Source organism: Raphanus sativus, chromosome 6 (assembly GCF_000801105.2).
Source record: "Raphanus sativus cultivar WK10039 chromosome 6, ASM80110v3, whole genome shotgun sequence".
NCBI lineage: Eukaryota > Viridiplantae > Streptophyta > Magnoliopsida > Brassicales > Brassicaceae > Raphanus > Raphanus sativus.
This window is the reverse complement of record NC_079516.1, coordinates 10,666,575-10,682,573: the sequence shown is the minus strand read 5'-3', so window position 1 is coordinate 10,682,573 and position 15,999 is coordinate 10,666,575. Positions and strand designations below refer to the sequence as shown.

At 38.8% G+C, this 15,999-nt stretch overlaps 2 protein-coding genes and 1 non-coding gene across 7 annotated transcripts; 2 read left to right on the top strand and 1 right to left on the bottom strand.

Annotated features, from left to right (window-relative positions):
• Positions 1-3,034: 3,034 nt before the first annotated feature.
• LOC130495521 (uncharacterized) lies at positions 3,035-5,887 on the bottom strand. The gene is made up of 3 exons (XM_056986924.1): positions 5,821-5,887; positions 3,239-5,625; positions 3,035-3,067 (listed from the first exon to the last, which is right to left on the bottom strand). The coding sequence occupies exons 1-3, from the start codon at positions 5,885-5,887 to the stop codon at positions 3,035-3,037; spliced, it is 2,487 nt and encodes an 828-aa protein (XP_056842904.1).
• Positions 5,304-5,410, top strand: LOC130497165 (small nucleolar RNA R71). Its single transcript, XR_008936176.1, has one exon. It is a non-coding gene; the product is annotated as a small nucleolar RNA R71 (small nucleolar RNA).
• A 1,645-nt stretch (positions 5,888-7,532) lies between the features above and the next one.
• Positions 7,533-15,325, top strand: LOC108812733 (auxin response factor 1). 5 transcript variants are annotated; one of them, XM_018585074.2, is made up of 16 exons: positions 7,533-7,613; positions 7,734-7,802; positions 11,570-11,639; positions 11,793-11,908; positions 12,116-12,211; positions 12,321-12,377; positions 12,477-12,629; positions 12,725-12,809; positions 12,955-13,045; positions 13,133-13,297; positions 13,503-13,622; positions 13,713-13,788; positions 13,858-14,026; positions 14,114-14,562; positions 14,649-14,839; positions 14,941-15,325. In XM_018585074.2, exons 3-16 carry the CDS (start codon positions 11,603-11,605, stop codon positions 15,107-15,109), a joined length of 1,974 nt encoding a protein of 657 aa, XP_018440576.1. In that variant the 5' UTR covers positions 7,533-7,613; positions 7,734-7,802; positions 11,570-11,602; the 3' UTR covers positions 15,110-15,325. The 5 variants fall into 5 exon arrangements, with proteins under 5 accessions (XP_018440576.1, XP_056844379.1, XP_056844378.1 ...); XM_056988399.1 differs by lacking the exons at positions 7,533-7,613; positions 7,734-7,802 and adding an exon at positions 10,529-10,918; XM_056988398.1 differs by lacking the exons at positions 7,533-7,613; positions 7,734-7,802 and adding an exon at positions 10,531-10,714.
• The last annotated feature ends 674 nt before the right edge of the window (positions 15,326-15,999 follow it).

Below are 15,999 nucleotides of genomic sequence, written 5' to 3'. Positions count from 1 at the left end.
AGACCGATGATAACAGGACTTTTGAAGAGTCCCTAATCAAATGTTGTAGTATATGAGATGTCGAACCAATCCTATGTGATTTCAATGCACTGAGAATACAAATCTATGCTTAATCTAAGTGCAAACAGGTTTTGAATGATGATGTGAACTAGAACTATGCTAAAATGCAATAAAGAACAAGCTTTCAATCAATCTAGGACAATAGGACTCATGGGGCTAGGCATTTGACTTTAAGTGATTAAGATCCAATCTAAGGGTGGCAAACTTTCAATCAAATAACTTCCTTAAGTCTAGAACACTGAAATAAGCAAACTCTATGGTCAAGAAGAATGCTCATTTGCTTTAATCAACTAGACATCAAAGGTCTTTGAGCCTAAAAGATCTAAGCAATCATTAGGGATGAGTCTATTAACTATCTAAACTCCCTTAACACAATGGTCTTTGTGTAAGGTAAGTTTAGAGCAAGCTCTACTTGGTTCAGACATTTCATCAAACACCTTGTGGGTGGGAAATGTCTAGAGCTCTAGAATAAAGAGGCCAACTTTAATCTAGCATTAAGAGAAGTAGACAAGCAAGGAAACAAGAGATCTAACACTAAACACCCTTAGATCTTCACTTAATCACCCTAATCACCCTAGCCCATGAATCCAAAAGGTAACTACTCACTAATAGACATGAATAACCCAAACCCATGGATGATTGAAGGTTAATCATGCTTAGTGGTCAAGATTGATCTAATCACAAGAGATAGAGATGAAAAGAAGCTCAAGATTAAGTCTTTCACCAAAATAGCTAATGTGATTACAATGAAAACAAGATATCCCTCAAAATAGGTCTAAAGGGTATTTATAGAAGTCTAAAAACGAGCTGGGTCAACCCAACAAACCTGGGTCAACCCAATAAAAAAACAGTCTTTTTCGCCCGTAGCGACCTTGCATCCCGCTACAGTGGTCGCTACGTACGCTCGGGAGCCCTCCTAGCGACATGCTCTGGTCGCTACGGCTCTGGTCGCTACAGGGTTGATATGCCTCCAGTAGATTGATCATAACTCCTTCAATACAGATCCAAATGACTTGAAACCACCTCCATTAGAAAGCTAACTCAATTTACTTTGTCTTCCCCAAATTTGAGCTTCAAAAGATATCTTTAAGGCCTTCATCCATGTTCATCTTTCACCCTTTTGACTCAAAACCCTCAAATGTCTCCAAAGTCACCATAAGCATCTCCAATATCTGATAGAGACAAATGTAATGCAATGCAACCTAAATGCACTCTAAATGCATGCAAAGGAACAATATAAGGACTAGAATGAAGCTTAAAAACATGTAAATACACAAGATATCAACTCCCCCACACTAGCCCTTTACTTGTCCACAAGTAAACTTTCAAAAAACTAATGTAGAGAGGTTTGAAGGTGGGAGCACATAAGCAAAAGAAACACTTAGAGCACTCAACTTGACATCCTAAAGAAACATAGCAAATAGCATGAGCAAACTCTCTTATTTACTACTCTAGCTTCTCTAGGCCTATCAATACTCTTATACCTTTACACAAGATGCAATACTCATCAACCAACAAGTCTTCTTAACCAGCCCTCACATTGATTCACACACACAACAACAAGGTGAATTCTCACAAATGGGCACATGATCTAATCATTTGGCTAGGTGATCAAATGGTCTAATATGGATGAAAAGGAGGGTTCAATGCATCATTTTAAGGTGGTAATCACTCAAGAATCAAGGAGCTTGATCATTATGCAAAATTTATCTAAGACTAGAAGCAATTCATGCATACATGGATCCATTCTCATCATTCTACCCTTTTCCTAAGTGATCAAAGTTCTACCCTTTCATCCCCATCCCATAACCCAAATAGCATTCACTCACATCACTCACCCAATGAACAACTCTCTCTTTTTTTTTCTTTTGACTCAACCAACTAGGGGCTTTATTCACTTTTACACACTTAACTCTAACTCTTTTCTTTTCCTTCCCCACTATCTTATTGATTCTTTTTTTTTTTTCTTTTTTTTTTTTTCTTTTTTTTTTTTCTTTCCTTTTTTTTTTTTTTTTTTGGGGAAGTTCCATTAGACACAATCTAGAGCTTTCTTTTCTTTTCTTTGGTCCCTAGGGTTTTCCTTTTCTTTTGACACTCTTTTGTTCATCTTTCTCATCTTTCTCACTTCCCAAACCCAAGATATCAACCTTTAGAATACACAAACCCACTCACCATCCTAGATGCTAGCTCAAAGGAAGTTCTTATGCTAGCAAGAGATGAGAACAAATCTATGTCGCCTCCAATACTCTCAAGATTTTGCACATGACAAGCTATCAAAAGAGGTCTCACTCATGCAAATCAATGTAGGCTTCAAAGAATGGTAAGGGTTTTAGGGTAAGGGAGTGCCATTTGGGTTAACAAAGAGTGGTTCAATGGAAAAGATAACCCAAATGTGTATGAGATCCATGATCAAGTATGCAAATGCCCATATGCAAGAGAGATTAAGTTCATTTAACTCAAGATTCAGGTTGGAGCTGGTTTCGAGAACAATGCCAATATCAAGCAAGCAAACATGTTTCAAGAAGAGTTTTCAAGGCATGAAGCATGCAAGGCTTTCAAGAGATGCTTAAGCTACTTGATATGTTTAGCTAGGGTGCCACTTTCAGTGCAAATAAGTGTTCTTTACAAGGAATTATCAACAGCTGCTCCACATGCAAGTGAATGCAACCTATATGATCTAGACTCAATTCTAAGAATGCAAGTAATGCAACTACATGATTCTTTATGCACTTTTCAAAAATTTTAATTTTTATGGTTTTTCTATGCATATATGAATGTACAATGCAATGCATGAGACTCACAATCAACAAAGCAAACATGATCAAATACTTGGTACCTCCCCCACACTTAAATCACACAGTCTCTGTGTGAGTAAGAGAGAAGGAGATACCGAAAATATGATAAAGGCAATGATATGTACAAAGAAGGGTTGGAGTGATACCTCAAGTGGAGAGTGAGGTGCGGTAATGGGTGTCTAGAGCTGGAACTTGGACCTGGCCTGAAACTTCTACCACACTTATTGAAAACATAAAGAAATGAAAATTGCAAATTTATATACAAGGATAACCATGGGAATTCCTCCCAAGTGAGCTTGTTTTGAGTCACTAGCTTGACTACCTTTTCTCTTGTACTAGTGAGAAGGAGGATCCTTCCCACCTTCCAGAGTGATGGTGAGGACGTGAGAGAGAAGCTCTTGAAGCTTGAGTGGATCATCTTGGAACTGTGGAGTGATGATGGCCCTTGCACTTGAGAATGGCTTAGACCTTCCCTTGCACTTGATCTTATACTCAATAGCTCCATCCTTGAGCTTCATTGGATGAAGAGTGAGGGTGTGAGGAGTCTTCTCAAGAGGTGGAGGGTGAGATTCCTTCACAATCTTCTTCTTGCCATGGGAGGCCTTTGTGGCTTCACTCACCTCCTCCTTTTGAGCACTTTCCAAGTGCTCATCACACTTCTCCTTAGGGGACTCTTCACCAAGAACCTCTTTCTCAATACCACTCAGCTCAGCCTTTGTCTTCTCAATGGAGGATGCTCCACAAGTTATTGTGCCACAATACTCAGGTGTCAACTTAGGTGATTGAAGAGGGTAGGAGACAGCTTTGTTCACATTTAGGAGTGTGACTTTGTTGTTGGCAAAGTCTATGCAAGCTCCCACTGTTGTGAGGAATGGAGTGCCAAGGATCAATGGGACTATCTTCCCAGTTGACATCTCCAAAACAGTGAGGTCTATAGGGATGGTGCATGCTCCAAGCTGCAAAGGAAAATCCTTGATGATACCAATTGGGGTTGTAGAAGAGGAATCCCCAAATTGGAGCGTAGATGTGTCTTGGAGCATGTGCTCAATCCCTAGACTCTTCATCACCTCAAGTGAGATCACATTCACACTTGCACCAGAATCCACTAGAGCATCATCAAAGTTAAGCTTTCCAAGGGAACAAGGCAAAGTGAACATCCCTTGGTGTCCTAGTTTAGGGAGGGACTTGGGTGGGATTGGTGGATCAAGCTTGAGTGTAGAGATGTCCAGGAGCTCTGCTACTTCAGCTTGGTGGTCTAGAATGTCTTTGATGAGCATCATCTGGACATGAGCAGCTTGCATGTTGTGAATCTCTGGAAGCCTTACTCCAATATCACTCAAGTCTTTTCTGAATTTGGAGACCACCTTCTTTTGAGCTTTGGTGAGGAATCTCTCTGGAAAAGGGAGCTTGTCATAGGAGGATAGCTCAACCTCAGTGTCTTCCTGCTTCACCACATTCAGCATCTGATCAGATCTTCTCTCAACTGGTTTCTCAGCCTTGTGCTCTCTGCTCTGCTCAACCTTTGCTGCAACTATCCTGTCAGCTTCTTGCACAATCTTGGACTCAGCTGTTGCAACAACCACATGCTCAACCTGTTCAATTTCAGTTCCAAACACCAATCTTTCAATCTCATCTACCTCTCTCTTGTAGTTGGCGACCTGAGAAGTGTCACTAGAGAGGAGAACATTGCAATGTTCTCTTGGGTTTGCCTCTGCTTTCCCTGGTAGAGTTCCCATAGGCTGCTTAGAGGATGAAGGCAAAGAAGCAACCTGGCTCTCTAAAGCTTTGACGTGAGAGGCAAGTTGCATGTACTTGTTGTTGAGGTCAGAATAAGTTCCATCAATCTTGGCATGAACAGCCTTGAACTCATCTCCAATGTCCTTAGCAAATTTCCCTTGAGCTTCTAGGATTTGTTTGAACATAGATTCCGTGGTTGAACTTGGAACTTGAGCTTGAGAAGAGCTTCCTCTAGCTTGAGTAGGCTGGTTGCTTTGATAACCACCTTGTTGGTTGTTGTAGAGGGGCTTTTGCTGGTAGTTGTTTTGGTATTGAAAGTTGGGCTCTTTCCTATACCAAGTTCCATTGTTGTTGATAAAGCACACCTCTTCATATCCTTCCAAGCCATCAATCTTCTTGATCTCAGCAACCTGCTTTTGTTGCTGTTCCCCAACTGATTTCATCTGATCCAGCTTAGCTTTGTTGGCAAGAAGTATGTCCAACTTCTCTTCCAAAGACTTGAGCTCTTTCTTGGTCTGCTGATCATCACTTCTGTTGACTCTATCATGATCCTCACTGTATACTGAGTCACTCTTGGCCATGTTCTCTATCAGCTCCTCTGCATCCACCTCGTTTCTGCCCAAGAAGAATCCATTGCTGGCTGTATCAAGTCTGTTTCTACATTGTGGTATAGCTCCCCTGTAGAAGGTACTCAACAAGCTTTCTTTGGAGAAGCCATGGTGTGGGCAATGAGCTTGGTAGCCTTTGAACCTCTCCCATGCTTCACTGAAACTTTCTAAGTTCCTCTGCTGAAACCCAGAGATCTCATTCCTGATCTTAGCTGTCCTGGAGATGGAGAAGAACTTGTCTAGAAAGGCTTCCTTGCACTCATCCCAAGTAGTGATAGAGTCGCTAGGGAGAGACTTCTCCCACTGTCTTGCCTTGTCTCCCAGAGAGAAAGGAAAGAGCCTGAGCTTCAAAGCATCTTCTGACACTCCATTGGTCTTGGACAAACCACAGTAGCTATCAAACTTGTCCAAGTGGTCAAAAGGATCTTCAGTAGCAAGACCATGATACTTGTTGTTCTCAATGGTGTTGAGCAGTCCTGACTTGATCTCAAAGTTGTTGTTCTCTACAGCAGGTGCTCTGATTCCCAACATATGACCATGAATGTGAGGGCGATCATAGGTTCCAATAGCGCGAGCTTGGCGTTGTGGGTGTTGTGGTCGAAGGTTGGCAGCTCCTTGACCATTTCCCTCTTGGGCAGCTTCCAAGGGGATCTCTCTATCTTGATTCGGGTTCTGATGGTGAGCCATATCAAAACCCAATCTGTTGAAATGAGCCTGTTGCTCCTCTTCTCTCCTTCTTCGTGTATTCTCTCTTTCCAAAGCCCGGATGTCTGGTACTAGAGGAGTGAGGTTTGTAGTCCCTCTACTTCTCAAGTTCATACACCTGAAATGAAAAAGAAGGAGGAAAAAGCAGAGCCAATATCACAATAACAATAAAAATGACTTAGTCTCAAGCAAATGACTAAATCCCAATGTCAAAATCACAATAGAACTTGGCAACGGCGCCAATTTGATAACAGGACTTTTGAAGAGTCCCTAACCAAATGTTGTAGTATATGAGATGTCGAACCAATCCTATGTGATTTCAATGCACTGAGAATACAAATCTATGCTTAATCTAAGTGCAAACAGGATTTGAATGATGATGTGAACTAGAACTATGCTAAAATGTAATAAAGGAACAAGCTTTCAATCAATCTAGGACAATAGGACTCATGGGGCTAGGCATTTGACTTTAAGTGATTAAGATCCAAGCTAAGGGTGGCAAACTTTCAATCAAATAACTTCCTTAAGTCTAGAACACTGAAATAAGCAAACTCTATGGTCAAGAAGAATGCTCATTTGCTTTAATCAACTAGACATCAAAGGTCTTTGAGCCTAAAAGATCTAAGCAATCATTGGGGATGAGTCTATTAACTATCTAAACTCCCTTAACACAATGGTCTTTGTGTAAGGTAAGTTTAGAGCAAGCTCTACTTGGTTCAGACATTTCATCAAACACCTTGTGGGTGGGAAATGTCTAGAGCTCTAGAATAAAGAGGCCAACTTTAATCTAGCATTAAGAGAAGTAGACAAGCAAGGAAACAAGAGATCTAACACTAAACATCCTTAGATCTTCACTTAATCACCATAATCACCCTAGCCCATGAATCCAAAAGGTAACTACTCACTAATAGACATGAATAACCCAAAACCCATGGATGATTGAAGGTTAATCATGCTTAGTGATCAAGATTGATCAATAATCACAAGAGATAAAGATGAAAAGAAGCTCAAGATTAAGTCTTTCACCAAAATAGCTAATGTGATTACAATGAAAACAAGATATCCCTCAAAATAAGGTCTAAAGGGTATTTATAGAAGTCTAAAAACGAGCTGGGTCAACCCAACAATCCTGGGTCAACCCAAATAAAAAAAACAGTCTTTTTCGTCCGTAGCGACCTTGCATCCCGCTACAGTGGTCGCTACGTACGCTCGGGAGCCCTCCTAGCGACATGCTCTGGTCGCTACGGCTCTGGTCGCTACAGGGTTGATATGCCTCCAGTAGATTGATCATAACTCCTTCAATACAGATCCAAATGACTTGAAACTACCTCCATTAGAAAGCTAACTCAATTTACTTTGTCTTCCCAAAATTTGAGCTTCAAAAGATATCTTTAAGGCCTTCATCCATGTTCATCTTTAACCCTTTTGACTCAAAAACCCTCAAATGTCTCCAAAGTCACCAATAAGCATCTCCAATATCTGATAGAGACAAATGTAATACAATGCAACCTAAATGCACTCTAAATGCATGCAAAGGAACAATATAAGGACTAGAATGAAGCTTAAAAACATGTAAATACACAAGATATCAACCGACAATCGATTAATATGCAACTCGAGCTTATTAGAATTTTTTTACTGTCTTTGTGCTTTGTGATCTCCCAGGTTCACCTGGATCAAGCTACTGAAGAGACATGACCAAAATAAGGTACTCTTGAGTTTTCGTCACAACCATATGATCAGAGTTCTGATGTTTTGGCTTGGGATCTATCTTATCTTTCAACAGTAGATATTTCTCATTTTCTTGGTATTTTCTGCCTGATTTCAGCTCTACTCATAAATGACTTGAGTTCAAGCTTCAAGATACTGCTAGAGTTTGCCACACCACCAAGTTAAGGTATATGCTTCTTCTTTGTGTGATTCTCAACATTTATTAACTAATTTGCATCCCTATACAGCATATGGGGTTTGCATTATGAATATATCATTGCTGTTAGTCCAAGTGGTTTCATTTGTTTAGACGTCTAAGCTTATTGACGTATCTCCATGATGGGCATTGGTCCATTAATGTACTTGAGTTTTGTGTTTCTATATGTAATCAGAGCCTACAGACTTGCGTTATGGTTGATAGAATCACTGTTTATGACTGATTGTTCTAAGTGATCTGGAAAACAACTCTCTCGAAATGTCTACTTCACAACCTTCCTCAATTGGTTCTCAATTGGCAATCTCTACCCTTCTTAAAAGTAAAAGTTGTTCTTCCTCATCTAATATTAGCTCTCTTTACGAAATCGAGTATGTTCCGGGCGATCAGCTACCCGAAACTACACATCCCCTGGTGAATCCATACAAATACTTTGCCAAAAAGCCTAGCACTTTCTCAGTCAAGGGTGTTCGAGAACTCATCAAACCGTCCTCAAACCAGAAAGTAAGCCACGGAAGAAAAACAATTCATATCTTTGATATCCCGGAGAACCTATCAAGATTGTGGCAACATCAAAGCTATAGTCACCTTCACTTTTCTGTAGTACGAATCAGTCTAACCTTACATGTGAGATCTACCAGTCATAACGTGAATAGCTTCAGTCGACTCTCGATTGAAGTCGTACCAACAAGTTTGCATTGGAACGGCTCAAACAACATAAAATGCAGGAACAATATTCATAACACTTTTTCCAAACTTCAATGTTTCGCTACAAGATCCAAATCTCTTAAAGAGCTCAAAGTTCAGCTTCAATTAGTTGGAGCACCGATGCAAGAAAAAAGTGTAGTAGCAACCCTTCATCACCAAATTGTCTAGAGAATTCAAGATCACACTCTCGATCTTGTATTAAAAACCATCCAAAATATCAACAAGTAATCGGTAGAGCATACATGAGTAAGCTTGAGTTCTTCGCACGGATGATAGTCGAATACTCCAGTTTCCGCAGCCTTATTTAGCATAAGGGACAAAGCACTCATTATTACAAAGCTAGCAGAACATTTACCAATAGAAGTCTATCTTTGACAAAGGCCATCTGGTGGGAAAAATTAGATCTGGAAGGGTCGACTTTAGTCTCGTCGTTAGTAGACAGGTGATGAGCTTGTATAATGTGTTAATACATGATGTTGGACAAAATTCCCGAGTCTCCTCAGATCATGGTATATTTGGAAGTAAAACCGAAGAAGTTACATTAAGAGAGGATGGCATGAAGTGGTATAAAGAACATAAGGATTGCTTGGGTGAAATCTGAACCTATGACTTGCCAACTTTCCTTGAAGAACTCAACCGGGAATCCATCAGAACCAGGGTTTTGTATCGGGCATTTAAAAAAAGTGTTTTATGGACTCGGTTGTAACTGGCCAAACAAAGAAGTTAGCTGAGGAGAGGAGCATTTCTTCGGGATGAAAGCATGTAGATATCCGTTAATTTTGGGCATTATCTTCCTCTAACTGAGCCCAAAATACCAGAGAAGTGATTGATTATTAGCTCATGAACCTTTTGTAAAGAAGCTGTTTGAGTTCCATCAGGTTTAAGAAGATACTTGATAGTGTTTGAAGCATTTTTAGCCATTGTAACCTGATGGAAAAAGGTGTATTGTAATCACCATCTCCACGCCATCTGATTCTATGATTCTAGATCGCTGCTAGCTAATATTTATCATTCATGTGATTTTTTTTCTTCTGAATAGCTATTATATGTATGTGCATTACGAAAACCAAGTATAGAAACTAGTGGTTCCACTTCAGGCATTTCTTGGATAGTGTATTTTCACATGTTGGTTTTAAGTCGTATTGTAAAAATGTGATACAGGACTGTTTAGGTAATGTGTACACGCTAACCTTTAAGAACATGATGATCATTTTAACAACAGCTTATGAAATAATAATATTACTCATTCCGTTTTACAAAGAATGTCATTTAAAATTTTTATTTTTGTTCCATAAAGAGTGTCGTTTTATATTTTCAATGCAACTTTTTAAATAAAAGTCTAATTTTATCTCTGTTATTTTAATGCATCAATTAAAAAGAGAAATTTATTTAATGTGTGAAGAAAGGGTAAAATAGAGTTTTTAAATGATTTCCTAATATATGTGCAAAGTTTTCAAATGATATTTATCATGAAACAGAGAGTATTATATAACAATTAGCTTATTTATAAATTATATATATATTATGCTATAAACACTATTTTAATATGAATTTTAATTATTTTAAACTATATTAATTTATTTAATATATATATATATATAACATATTGTTATATTTTGTATGATTTACAATTAACCATTCTAAGCATTAGATGTCCATTCCTAAATACAAATAATAAAAGAGGAATATTTTTTTGATAAACGCTAAATAGAGAGAGATTATGAACCTAAAAGAATTATTGACATACAAAAAAAAAATCACAAATAAATATTTTGTAGCCAACATGTTATATTATAGCAAAAATTAACAAAGCAAAAGTACTGATAAATCCATTAAAGATTATACAATCAACATTAGAGAAGAGTTAAAAGAGAACACTTGCAGGAGTTCACAAAAAATATACAACACAGATCACTTCACATAATTGTGAAATTTCTAAAAAAAAATATATATATTAACATCATGTGCTCATTTTGGTTAATTTTCTGAAGGAAATGCCCTTTTGCACAAGTAAAGAGACTACTAGAGAGCATGTCATACATGTGGTTGAACAACCCACAGAGAGAGAGAGAGAGAGAGAGGACAATTAAAATAAGAAAAAGTAAAGGAAGCATTGGAGAAAAAAGAGGCAGCCATAGCCAGAGGGTTCGTGTCGGCTTCAACCAAACACTGACGGTGTATGTATACACCTTTACTTACACGCTTCTTGTTAATCTTACATCTCCTGTTTTGACAGCAATTCCACTTCTATACCCTCCCCCTCTAGATTCTCACTTACCCTCAAATCAAAAGTCTTTTCATCTGGGTTTTGTTTGAACCCTAGCCTAGCTCGCTTTGGGTTTTCTCTAGATCGTTGAATATTGGAGAGGTTTGAACTAAAGGTTCTATTTTTATCTCTTGGGTCTGCTTGTTGCCTAGTTATTGTTGGGAAAGGAGGAGACTTTCGAAGATCCATAGTCAGATTTGAGGTTTTTTGTCTCGATTGCACCTGGATTTGATTCTGGGTGTCAACCTAGTTAAAGAATCGATACTGATCTTGTTGTTTTTCCCGTAAAAATTGCTCTCTTCTCGCAGATTTGATTCTATCTGATAAATTTTAGGTTCTGAGTTGAAATCTTTTTTGCCATTGTTGACATGATTTGTAGTAGTACAACTGAAGTTAACGATGACAGTTTTTTTCTTGCTAGGTGTGAAGTTAAGTACTGATTTATGTTCTTGTCTTAACTTTTGCTTTTTATGGTTCTTTTCTTTCACCCCCTTTGTTTGAGTGTTTTGGGTAATGAAATCTGAGAATCTGAGTCTTGTGGTGTGGTGCTTGCTTTAGACACAATGTAGAGTTAAAAAGTTAAATAAATGGCCCACATTTTTTGTCAGTAAATTTAAAGAAATGATTTAAATGTTGATGCATCATGTCATCTATCAGAGTTTTGTTTGTCTAAATTAGATGAATATTGGTCCATCTTCTTTTCTCCTTCAGAAATACATTTCAGTCTTATAGTCTCTCTTCTTTCTTTCTTTTTTTCTTTTCTCAGGTAAAACGTATCCAAAGTTAAACAGATTCTCAAATGGCGGCTAGCAATCATCCATCTGGAAAACCTGGAGGTTTGTGGATTTTTTTGTTTATATCATTGAGTGGAGTTAGTTTGTTAAATATAATTTCAACTTTTGCTTTGTTTTGAGATACAATGTAGCATCCTATAACCGTTCTTTTTCTTTTCTCTGTGTTTGACGTCAATCAATTTGTTTTTTGTGTAGGGGCTTTAAGTGATGCTTTATGTAGGGAGCTCTGGCATGCTTGTGCTGGACCTCTTGTAACCCTACCTCGTGAAGGGGAAAGAGTTTATTATTTCCCTGAAGGTCACATGGAGCAGGTATTTTGTTTATTAGTTTGAATCACTTGGCACTGTCATGTTACCGTATCATGCTCATTTGCTTCAACCCGTTATGTTAATTGGACTGTTCTTACTCTCTATGTCATATTAACGCTTCAAATTGTCTTCTTGTTGATTTCACAAGATCATTTGATCATCTTATCTTATCATCACAGTTATTCATTAAATTGATCATTTCCTATGCAGCTTGAGGCATCAATGCATCAAGGTTCGGAGCAAAAGATGCCTTCCTTTAATCTCCCATCTAAGATTCTCTGTAAAGTGATCAATATCCAGCGCAGGGTAGGCTGAGTTTCATTATGTATTGATAGAATTTTTCTTACCTTTTTTGTTGGTGAAATGTGTTGGCTAATAATTTTGAGCCGTCTTGTGTTTCACTTTGCAAGCTCAGGCGGAGCCAGAGACTGACGAAGTATATGCGCAAATAACCTTACTGCCAGAAGCGGATGTAAGTTTATTATAAGCATCAAAAGATTCTTTTTTTTTTGTGTCGTTAATTAAGTTATGTTCTTGATTATGGTGGAACTAATTGTGTGTTTATTATCAGCAAAGTGAGCCTATGAGCCCGGATGCCCCTGTTCAAGAACCTGAAAAGTGCACAGTACATTCATTTTGCAAGACACTAACTGCTTCGGACACAAGCACACATGGTGGATTCTCTGTGCTACGGAGACACGCAGATGATTGTCTTCCACCTTTGGTCAGAGTTGCTTCCATTGTTCCTTTTGCTTTTTGGAAATCACTCCGACTGCTCTCGCTCTTTCTTTCTCTAATACGTTACTTTCTCTTCTTTAGGATATGTCCCAACAACCACCATGGCAAGAACTGGTTGCAACTGATTTGCACAATAACGAATGGCATTTTAGGCACATTTTCCGAGGTTAGTACACCTCTGATATCTTATTACTATATGTTATTAGAATTTCAGCTCCTTCACGCCAGTACACTTGCTATCATATTATTAGATTTTGCAACAATATTTATTGTTTTACGACTATTAAATATCATGAGGTTGTGGCAACCAGGTCAACCAAGGCGCCATTTGCTAACAACTGGGTGGAGTGTTTTTGTTAGCTCGAAGAAACTAGTTGCTGGTGATGCTTTCATATTCTTAAGGCAAGTTCCTTAATCATTTTATTTTGTCTGAATATTGAATTTTCTTTAAATATTGAGCAAGCGACATAGTATATGCATGCCTTTCAGGGGTGAGAATGAAGAGCTCCGAGTTGGTGTTAGGCGGCACATGAGACAACAGACTAATATCCCGTCCTCTGTCATTTCAAGTCATAGCATGCACATTGGAGTCCTCGCAACTGCCGCTCATGCTATTACAACAGGAACAATCTTTTCCGTCTTCTACAAGCCAAGGTCTCGCTTTTCTTACTTTATTTTAATTGAGTCATTGTCTGGAAACAAAATCCTGATTATACTTCAAAGCCATGGAATGGTCCAAAACTCATCAGCCCACCTCATTGTCAGCTTAAAATATATAAATCTTAAACTTCTACTATCTTATACATAGCTTGCATATGTTTGATGATTATCATTCTGCTGACATATCTTCTATAATCAGAACTAGTAGGTCAGAGTTTATTGTGAGCGTCAATAGGTATCTCGAAGCTAAGAACCAGAAGCTGGCTGTAGGCATGCGTTTCAAGATGAGATTCGAGGGTGAAGAAGCTCCCGAGAAAAGGTATCACATCTAACTAAACTATCTTCTTTTCTTTTTGAGCTGAATGCAAATATAACTCCTACTTATTTTATTTTATTTTGATCAATGCAGGTTCAGTGGCACAATAGTTGGTGTTCAGGAAAACAAATCTTCGGTCTGGCATGATTCTGAATGGAGATCGCTCAAGGTTAGAATATTATACTTTGCTGTGGAAATTTATTTCTTAATGAATTGCATCATTATTAACATGCTTCAGGTTCAATGGGACGAGCCTTCATCTGTGTTTCGTCCTGAAAGAGTTTCACCATGGGAACTTGAGCCCTTAGTTGCAAACAATACGCCTTCTGCACATCTTCCTCCACAAAGGAACAAACGACCGAGACCTCCTGGTTTGCCTTCACCAACCACCGCTCCATCTACTCCTGGTATTCTCTGTCCTTTTCTCTTCTGAACCGTTCTTCCTCAGTGTCAGCTCCAGCTCTTTTCACTGATGCCATCTTCTGTTACTGCAGATGGTGTGTGGAAATCCCCGGCAGACAATCCTTCCTCGGTACCGCTATTCTCTCCCCCTGCCAAGACTGCTGCGTTTGGTCATGGAGGGAACAAATCGTTTGGAGTATCCATTGGATCAGCCTTTTGGCCCACTCATGCAGATGGTGCAGCTGAATCCTTTGCTTCAGCGCTCAACAACGAGTCTCCTACTACTGAGAAGAAGCAGACCAGTGGAAATGTCTGCAGGCTTTTTGGGTTTGAGCTGGTTGAAAATATGAATGTGGACGAATGTTTCTCTGCTGCATCTGTGTCCGGTGCTGTCGCTGTAGATCAACCCCCATCCAATGAGTTCGACTCCAGTCAGCAATCTGAGTCGTTAAACATCAACCAAGCTAGTGGTGATCCTGAGAAATCCTCTCTGAGGTCTCCTCAAGAATCGCAAAGCAGGCAGATACGTAGCTGCACAAAGGTGATTACTAGCTTCTTGGATTTTTGGATACTTCAAAAGTTGTCTTAAAATTGACTGTGACTCTCTTGTTTGGCAATTTGATTAAGGTACACATGCAAGGTAGTGCGGTAGGCAGAGCTGTTGACTTGACAAGGTCCGAGTGTTACGAGGATCTGTTCAAGAAGCTGGAAGAGATGTTTGACATCAAGGGTGAACTCTTACAATCTACCAAAAAATGGCAAGTTGTTTACACGGATGATGAAGATGACATGATGATGGTTGGTGACGATCCATGGAAGTAAGTGCCTTTATGGTCAAAAAACTCGAACAAATATTGAGCAGCATATATATTTTTCCTATTGATAATCATCCTTTTGGTCTTCTCTTTTGTGATGCCAGTGAGTTCTGTGGAATGGTGAGGAAGATATTTATCTACACACCTGAGGAAGTGAAGAAACTTTCACCCAAAAACAAACTCACAGTCAATGTTAGGATGCAGTCCAAAACTGATGCAGACGAAAATGGGAACGCAGAGGGCAGGTCATCGTCGATGGCCGGATCAAGATGATTACATATCACTGTTTTTTAACGCATTTGCCTCGTAGGAACAATGAAAGCTGAAGCATAAAAGATTGTAAGACAGTTGAGAAATGAGATGTCTTGTGTATAGCACTGAAGTTTTACTATGTTTCCAGGTCTTATGAAGTCACTTATATGTGAGCGTTTTCTTGTTCTACATCAAACCAATGAGCATGGTCAATAAAAAATATGAAATTTAAAACTACTCTTGGTTTGTATAGTTCTTAGCAGCACATTATAAAATCATAAGAAAAACAAATGAATGATGGTACAAACAAAACTCTTGGCTTCTCTGGTGTAAATAATAACAGGCTGCCAGAAATAAACAAAATGGCCATAACAAGTAGAGAGATGCTGCGAACACAATGTCTCTCTTGCTCTTGGAAACAGCTTCTTCTAGTTTAGCCTCAAGCTGTGTTTCACCTTTGGATTTTGCAGCTACGATGAGATGTTGTAGAACTTCCTCCCTTCCTCCATTCCTCCCTCCAAAAACACGAGAAATCTCCATGAGCAATCGCCACATAAAGCAAGAGAGGAGAGAAACCAACTCCTCCACATTTGCTTCCTTGAAGACACCACTGAAACATTCTCCGTTAAATGCCAATTCTTCTGCCCTACTGATTTCACATGCAATTTTCCCCTTCAACTCCACAACATTGTCGCTGATGTATCTGTGTTAAAACAACAGCATATTAATAAAAAAAAGAAATTTATATACACAATTATCAACAAGACAAACAACAGTATCACTAAAGGGAGATGATATCGAGTTGGTTTCATAAGATATGTTTAGAAACTAAAATGACATAAATTTAGCAAATACTTTACCCTAGCCTTCGCAAAACACGTGTTTTCGTAAGTGATTTGATCTTATTTGCT